The 8,931-nt window shown below is 39.5% G+C and overlaps 1 protein-coding gene across 2 annotated transcripts in view; it reads right to left on the bottom strand.

Moving 5' to 3' along the window:
• Nucleotides 1-671: 671 nt before the first annotated feature.
• ONECUT1 (one cut homeobox 1) overlaps nt 672-8,931 on the bottom strand; it is a 34,886-nt gene continuing 26,626 nt past the window's right edge. For both annotated transcript variants that reach the window (XM_069483572.1, XM_069483573.1), the window contains one exon: nt 672-5,830. In XM_069483572.1, the coding sequence (XP_069339673.1) occupies nt 5,538-5,830 (293 nt within the window). In that variant the 3' untranslated portion in view covers nt 672-5,537. The remainder of the gene's footprint in view (nt 5,831-8,931) is intronic.

Raw genomic sequence — 8,931 nt, 5'->3', positions numbered from 1 at the left:
GCTTCGCAAAAGGAACTGTGTTCTCTCCATTGCTCTGGCCCCTGACTTGAGGCAATTCAGAGACCTGGGAAAACGTAGAGGATTTCCAAATTCAAGTTAGCTTGTCTCTTTTGAGTTTTTACACTCTTTACTTCTCATACCCGTGCGAATGGTTAAAAAATAAAATAAAATAAAATAAAAGAGTAGCAAAGTATCTCACAAATGCCAGTGCTTTGAAATATTAAAAAACTCTTAAATTCTTTGGAATTTCAGGTCTTACCTGCAAAGTAATCTTTTCTAAAAAAGAATAAATTAAAGGAAGAACATGAATAATGCCTGTCTTCTTTCTAAATGACAAAAAGGACCACCTTGGAACGCTCATTTTGGCATGTACAAGTGTCTGAGGGGGGCCTGGCAGTGTTCGCAGCACACCTTGAAGTGCCTACTAAGAAAAAGCTAAAGATACACCCTGCAGTTAAGAGAAGCTCTTGCCTTCAGCTTATCTTAGCATCAAGAACAAAAAGATTGTAACATAAAGCTTTGGCCATTTCGATTCTACTATATACATTTTAAAAACTACACAGTCATAAATTAAAGCAGTGATTAAATAAGCTCATATAAAATGTAATTAAATTAAAAAAAATCACAGCACATTATAGAGAAAAATAGGAACCAGTTTCACAAAAAGGAGATTATATATATATATATTTTTTTTTACCCTGTGGAAAAAAATTTTCTACGAAACACAAAAACTTCATAAGTAACCATCAAAATGAAAATCACTTCTTATTCCATTCTTGCATTTTTACACAACCCTTAACCCACCTGGGGAACATTTCCAGAAATTAAGTCTTCCTTGAGCAATAGAGCAGTTCTGCCAAGAAAATAAACCCCAAACCAAAGGGGAGGGGGAACATCCCAAACATACAAACTACAAAATAAATAAGAATTATAAAGTTTTTTTTTTAAAGTAACCTTAACAATTATCAAACTAGTAAGTTCTGCCTTATCACATAGACTCTCTATACAACATAACCCTAAAACTTTATTACTATGAGGTATTTGGAGGAATTGGTAAAAGTGATGCACGGCCTGCCTGGTGGGGGGACCCGGTGAAGTGGGGGAGGGGGACCTTGAGAGGGAACAAGGAGGAGGAGCTTTGGTTTATCAGCAAGAAATTGGGAAAAAAAGTCATCCTTTGGTATCAAAGAAAGTTTCATTGCATGGTTGCACGGAAAAAGCACCACGGTGAATAATTATTCCTTTTTTTTTTTTTTTTTTCATTAGTGGCCTTTCTAAGAGGCTGAGGTATTCAAAGAGTATAAGGTGAAAGAGGTCAACAGCGGTTTAACACTTTGGTTCAAGCAAGGCACTCGTCCTAGGAGTTTACAAAGTTTGCAACATGTTTGCCTAGAGATTCACAAGTAGAACTAGCAGTAATAAGAGTAGTATTTCCTAATGTTGTTGTTATCATTATCGTATCTTTATTAAGAATGAAGACAAGTTTACACACTGAGTGAAGAGTGAGGAGGGGAGAGGAGGTGGGGGAAGGGAAAGGGCGGAGTTCCCTCTGCAGACCAAGGCCGTGCATGAAAATATCTTTGGTATTCTTTGGTATCATCAATGTGATTAAAATCACCAATGGAAATTGAGTGAGGTAGCGTCTTTGGTTCACACTATAAATAGTAGATCTTTACACTTTTTTTTTTTTTTTTTTTTTTTTTTAACACGTGGAAGTAGCTATTTCTTACCGTCTGCTTCTCTGTCCTTGCTATTTAGGAAATAGTTACCAAATGTACTGTAAAGCTAACCACACCACAAGAATAACCCAGAAGGCCAAACGTGTCTCAAAACAGCCTCTGGTGTTTGAATGCACCCTAAACAACTAGATAGAAAAGGGAGAAGTGCTTTCTCTTTGTTTGCTAAATGCATAGTTTTCATCCTTTATGTACAAAGAAGGGAGGACCTTTCTTAGGGAAAATGCCTTTATAGCTCATGAGAAAATGTCCTAGGACTCTTTGGTATAGCAGAGTTTGCATTTAACCTGCAAAGATGGGTCATTCACCTGGGGTAAGCAATGGGAGTGGAATGAGTCCAAAAGTAGTGTAGTGCTTTTATATTTTCCTGAAAAAATAATTATGCTTTTTTGGTAGGGGGGGCACAGTGAGTGACATGTTCATTTAGAACTTCTGGAGTTCCCCACATATTTTCTTTGGTCTTTGGCGTCTATTCCAGCTGCATATAGGAACTGGAATACTCTACTTCTGAAATCCAGAACTCTTTCCCCTGAACATTTACTGAAGTCTGGGTTTTTGGGATGTCCAGACTTCATTCCTCCCTGCCCTCTTTCAGGAAAGCTTCCAGTCATGAGAGGCCCTGAATGATTTATGGTCAAAAATAGGCTAACTTCTATTCTACTAAAAAAAAAAAAAAAAAAGTATCATTTGAAGTGCAGCTTTGGAATAAACAAGCCTACAAATAAAAGAGTGAGATAATTTTTTGAGGGGTGGTGAATGCTATGAAGGGATTGAGAAATGATGGTTGAACAAATGGCACGTGATCTGCTCTGTCGAATGTAGGTGAAACAATCCAAGCCATAAATTAATGCTACGAAACAGGAACGGAAGCATTTTTTTCTACATGCCAGTTCGAAAGCAAGTAAAGAATCAGTCATACTTGATGTAATAAGTGTATTGCTTGTGAGAAGCTCAGTTTGTCCATTATGATTTCTAAAAATCAAAGGTGGTGAGTATGCTTACACAGTCAAGTAAAAAAATTGCTTTTCAGGCTCTGATTTGTGCATCTGTTTATGAGAAAATATATCTCTAGGCCCTGAAATTGCATAATGGGTGCAAATTCAATGCTGGTATGAGAATTATCTTTGGTGTTAGCAAACAGGATAACTGGTTGTTTTTTAAAAAAAATTATGGTGGGATATTAAAAATGAAGTAATATTCTTTGAGACTGTGCCTACACAGTACCAAAATAATTGGCTGAAAATATAACATGCATTTGGATTAATTTGGGGGGTTATATAGTAGAAACTAAGCAAAAAACATGGTTGTCTGAATTCAACTCTTGTTTTTCTCGGGGTATTGAATTTAGTAAGATTATGTGTAGACATAGCTTGAATTTCCCTGCATTTTAAATGATCATGTTTTAAATAAATAAGGCTTTCCTCCCTCCTAAATTATAAATACATTTGCTGTATCCTCGGCTCCCTCCATTCCTGGAGAGAGAGAAAATGTTAATCAGTTTCTTCCTTTTTGTTTATGTCATTGACTAGATTACATTTCTAGCAAATCTTGAAGGGTGGCCATTTAAATGGTCTCTTATAATAGCTGAACTGTAATTGTGCCATATTTAGAAGGGAAAAATTTAAGCTGGAATTTTGGGTGAAATAAAAAAAATACTAAGACAAAATATGTCAAGGCAAAAGCAGTATTTCATTAAAGGAGAAGTCTATGTTGGTTTCCTTTTCTCATCCTACGGCAGACATGAAGGAGACACAAATAGATGGCTTGTTGGTTTAGCTTCACCTCTCTAGGCACCTGCCTGTTTTAGACGTAGACAAGATGCTCAGATTTGATGCTAGGAGTTAGCATCAAGATGATTTAATTTTTTTCCTTGGCATTTTGATGCATCTCAATAAACAACTTATTGTCAGGATATTTAATTTTATGTTTCTAGTTAGGTGTGATAATTAACTAAGAGTATCCAATTCTTTACCTGATGGTACAATAGGCATCTACTTATATAAATTACAACCCAAATGAATTCAGAGATGATTTTTCTGATTAATTGATTCCCTGGGGTACTACTAATACAACTTTATTATATATATATTTTTTTGCCTTGATTTCTACAACCCCGGTTAAGTGATTTGAAAAAATAGAAATTTAAAATTTTGTATTTGGAAGCTCAGGTCTAGTATCTTATCTGTCCCTGTTAGAAAGTGGAATCTATACTATACAATTTCCAGCTTAATGCAGTAGCAAGAAAGAATGTAGAATTCTACGAAGGCTATTCTTAGTGAAATAAATGAACACTTAGAACCAAAAGTCTTGTCTTCCACTGGACATTTTCTATGCAGTTCCACCAGTTCTACCGTTTCTCAGTCGCACTTGCTGTCCTGTTGATGTCCAAATCATAAAATGCCTGGGATTGGCAAGAAAATCAGTTTGGTTACTTTTTAGGATGGTTACAAATACTAGATAGTTCATTTTAATAATGATATTCATCTACTTACTTGTGTTTGTATTTTAAAAAGGTATTTGGTGCCAAATACATAAAGCAAATTTAAGTCAAATTAACCTAAGTATAGAGTTCTTTATTTAGTAGTCTCTTACTAAAAAGCATTACGTCGAACAGATTTTTTTAATTTAGTTACCTACCCTGTTAAACTTAGTTTTCTAGCGTACAAATGGGGTCCTACTTTGGAAGGATCCGCAGGTTTTCTCAGCTAGGAACAGATTATGAAATCCTATCTGTCTCTCTACTTAAGTGGCATTTATGGACCCTGGAAAGGAGTGTGCTGTCTGGATGTACATGTGTACTGCATCGACCTCTCTGCCATGATATTAATTGCTTCCCTGAAGCTACATTCTTTCTTGCCAGTTCTGAAAACTCATATTTCAAATGCTTCAAGAGTCATAAATAATAGTCATGATTCTATGTGGCATGTGTATTACAGCTAGATCAGTTCATACGTTATAACTTTACATAGTATCTTGTGTAAAAATAGCTTTGGTTATTAAAATCATTGCAATAAAATACCTGCACTATAATATTAAGTGTGTTCTTTGGTACCTAGGTGATTTTTTTTTTTTTTAATGGATGGACTCTTGTTTCATTTCTTAAAAAATATCTGAACATTCCTTAACAAACAAAGAGAATGCACTGGTTTAGGTGTCATTCAAATTTTCTTTGCTGGGTTTGAATCTGCATTTAGGTTGCGGGCCTGGCAGGTTCAAACGTTAGGCTAGACGAGCAAAATCACACTCCTAATCCAATGAACTCAGACAACCCCATACCACGTTGGTCGCACTCCCACAGCACAACTCTTCCTGAAGACCAGCCCTGCCTAAGTCTCTAACCACTGGTGGTGTGTGTGTGTGTGTGTGTGTGTATGTGTGTGCACACACGTGTGCGTACCCACGCACAGTACTGAGACTCCGTACACCTTCATGGCGTGGTAGAACAGATGAGAAAGTCCGATCTTAAAAGATGTCCACTCAGTGGCTCAAAATCACTGTGCTTCAAACCACTGAACAGCCAAGCACAGCGACAATGATCACAGATTGAAGGTGTGAGATCCAGTGGTGTTTCCCGCTCAACATTTTTCTTGCCAAGTCGTCGCCCCGCTGAAGTGTGTGTCTCCGAACAAAGTCAGAATGCAGGTGAGCTAAGTCTTTGGTTTCTTTGGACTATAAATAACACTTTTTTTCTTCAAATATTTCTAAGAATAAACCTGCTATTTTGAAGTCCCGGTCTTTTAAAAATTTTTTTCTTTTTTATTTAAAGCTTTTCCACCGAGGTTTTAGTTCGTGGTTCTTCCTTCATGCTTTGGTACAAGTGCTTGATGAAGAAGATGAGTTGCCTGAATTGGAGCTGCCCTCGTCCTGCCACTTGTCCAGACTCCTCCTCCTTGCGTTCATGAAGAAGTTGCTGACGGTGCTCAGCTCCAACCCCAGCTGCTGGGAAATGGTGATTTGCAATTCTTTGGATGGGCGCTTATTTTCCTTGAATATTGCATGTAGAGTTCGACGCTGGACATCTGTGAAGACCAACCTGGGCTTTTTGGGTGTGTTGCCTCTATCCTTCCCATGTTCTTGCTCTTTCCTTTTGCATGCTGTAAAGAAACACAGACGATGTTAGAACAAATTACCTGGGAGAATCAAGAGTAGAAAGCCAGAGCCCATAAATTTGTTGGCCATTCTTCATGGCCTGCTTTCTGTCTGCTGACCTTTGATTTGAGCACTGTAGGGAGCTAGGAGGAAAGGAAGCATAATAAAAGGATGGAGAATTGGGATGTGAGTGGAATTCTGAGAGACCCAGGCATGGGTAAGGCTGTGGCTAAATAAACTTACTGCTTTGAATTTTATTTCTCCATCTGCAAAATGGACATAAGAATACCCATCTTAGGCTAGGCCTGGTGGCTCATGCCTGTAATCCCAGCACTTTGGGAGGCCAAGGCAGGAGCATCACTTGAGCCCAGGAGTTTGAGTCCAGCCTGGGCAACATAGCGAGACCCTGCTTCTACAAAAAATAAAAAAATTAGCCAGGCATTGTGGTACATGCCTGTGGTCCCAGGTACTTGGGAGGCTGAGGTGGGAGGATCTCTTGAGCCGAGGACTTCGAGGTTACAAGGACCTATGATTGCACCATAGCACTCCAGCCTGGGTGACAGAGAGAAACCCTATCTCTAAAACAAACAAACAAAACGTAACTTGCTGGGTTGTGGTATGAGATAGTATATCTAAAAGTTTATGCTAACTTTACAAATGCAAGGTATTGTCATCAAGAAGTGGTTGTAGCCCTCAAAGTATTTTTGAAGTCTGCTGCTGAGAGAATATTAAGAGGCTAATTGAGTCTAAAAGGGATCAGCTGGACAGCTAACAGGTGAAAGCTGAAGAAGCCTCTGGCCTTTGAAGTCCCAATCTAAGGGTCTCCAAATTGTTTAAACAATGTGCTACTTAGTAAACAATGTTTTGAGTGCCCACTTCCTTATATTATTTATTTACAAATTATATACATGTGTTACTGCACAATTATATTATGCACATTATAAAGCACACATAAAGTAAAGAAATTTTAAAGGGATCAGATAAAAATAAGTAGACATGGAAATTCTCTTCTAGAGATGCACCAGCTTGCCCAGGGCCTGAAGTGCATTCAGGCCACTTAAGGGATACTGGCCCAATCATTAGTTAATATAAGAGTAGGAATTTCCTACTCAGTTATAAAAGAGAGATTTTTAGGCAAGCCAGGCCTTATGGTACCTTTTATAACATATCCTATAGGACACTGGCTATGCCCTTTGCTCACCATGAGGTGCAGCACCAACATAATGAAAGAATTAAAAGCCCAATTCCCTCAGAGTGTTGAGCTATATATCCTGAACCAGGTGAGATTCCCCAAATAGCGTTCTTCTGCCCCCTGGAGCTCAAGGGAGAGGTCTGGGCTGGAAATACAGACTTGGCAGTTCTTAGGGATCTGAGTGGTAGATTACACAAAACACATACCTATGGAAAAGTAACTAACAGCATTGGGTACAGACTCAACTTATATCATTCAAGAGGCAGAGCTAAGAGAAATGACAAAAAGGTATCCATTTCCACTTAACCAGGACGTATGTTTGAATGACTTCAATTTGGTCCTCAGCATTTGGCGGGACTGAGTTGGCTGAAGCTACCCCTGAGCCAGCGTTTCCCAAGCGGCCTCAGAGGAGTGACACTATCTCAAACCAGAGTTCCTTGAAAAGATGATTTGCAGGTCAAGGACATTTAGAAAACCTATTATATATAGGCTTTTCCTCAAAATTCACTACATACGTGAGCACAGACAGTTCTGTTTTTCTAATTTATTTAACCCCAGAACTCTTTTTGGTGGAGACTGTCGATTAATGTCTCACACAATGCTAATGCTGGGGAAAATGCAGTTTGGCAGTTCCTGCCCCCAGAGATCAAGCACTGTAGATGTTACAATGTCAGAACTTGAGAAGTGAGATTCTCTTGGAGCAGGGACCCTGGGTGACTCATTCTGTATCTCCAGAGCATCGTGGCACAGTGCCTGGGGGTAAGGGGAGCTCGGTATCCCTGTGGGTGCTGAGGGCGGAGCGTGTCTGTGAATAAATAGATGTGGTCACGTCTGAAGAAAACTGCAGAAGTTGGGGTTGCTGAACGAGAAGGCAGAGCTGTAAGTGAAATGGAGAGCAGACTAAAGCTTTTTGAGAGTCACTGGGTGACCAGAGGGGCTAGAGGAACAACCCAGAGAAATAAAATCGCACTTCTAGAAGCTGTCTCGGGACTGTTAGAGCTGTTAGGAGAATACCAGTGAGAGCAATGCTTTGGAATTTCCACGGACTTCAATTCAGGGTGGAGATTACCATGATAAGGTGGGAAGTCCCCAGCTGGAGGCTATGAGCGTCCACACAAGTGTGCACAGTAGAGAGGAGAGTGGGGGAATGGGAGCAGAACATCATAAGAGGAACAAAAATGCACGTGTTTTACGTGAAAGTGATATTTTTCTGTGGGTATACAATTTCCAATAGGGAAGCTGGACATGGTGGCACGTGCCTATAGTCCCAGTCACTTGGGAGGCCAAGGTGGGAGGATTGCTTGAGCCCAGGAGTTCGAGGCCTGCCTGGGCAACATAGAGAGACCCTGTCTCTAAACAATGGAAAAATATTTATCGTACAGCTGGATTAAGGGGAAGGGGATGCCCGCTGTTTGTGAAAGGTAGTACTAAAGATGGACTAGACCTATCATGAGTCTCCTCTACGAAGGTGGGCAAGCAGATGGGTTTGCAGGGTGCAGTGGTGAAGTGCAGGGAGGGTGGTTTCAAACAGGTAACTTTGATCTTTATGAGTGAGGTTGACCTTAGTGAGTACTATGGGGGAGGCAGAAGTAGGCATGGAAAATGGTAAAAGTCAGAGCATGACTCTGTGCACCACGGGAATAAAAGATTATAAAGAAGAAGAAAAAGAAAAGACCATGAGAGTGTGGGCAAAGGACAGAGGCCTATACTTCAGACATGCCTGGGGATTGTGTTTTGCCCATAGTAGGCCAGGCAGAGCCAAGTATGTTTCAAGAAATTGAACAAGGAGGTTGAAAGGTATTTTGTGAACAATGAGTTGTGACATCAAGTTGGTTTGGGAAGCACTGTTCATTAATGAGTAAACTAGCTTCTTTAAGGTAGGACTTCTCAGAGCCTTTAATATGATAATGTGTA

Source organism: Eulemur rufifrons, chromosome 2 (genome assembly GCF_041146395.1).
Source record: "Eulemur rufifrons isolate Redbay chromosome 2, OSU_ERuf_1, whole genome shotgun sequence".
Taxonomy (NCBI): domain Eukaryota; kingdom Metazoa; phylum Chordata; class Mammalia; order Primates; family Lemuridae; genus Eulemur; species Eulemur rufifrons.
Note: the sequence above shows the minus strand (reverse complement) of the source record. Positions and strands in the feature narration are given on the sequence as shown.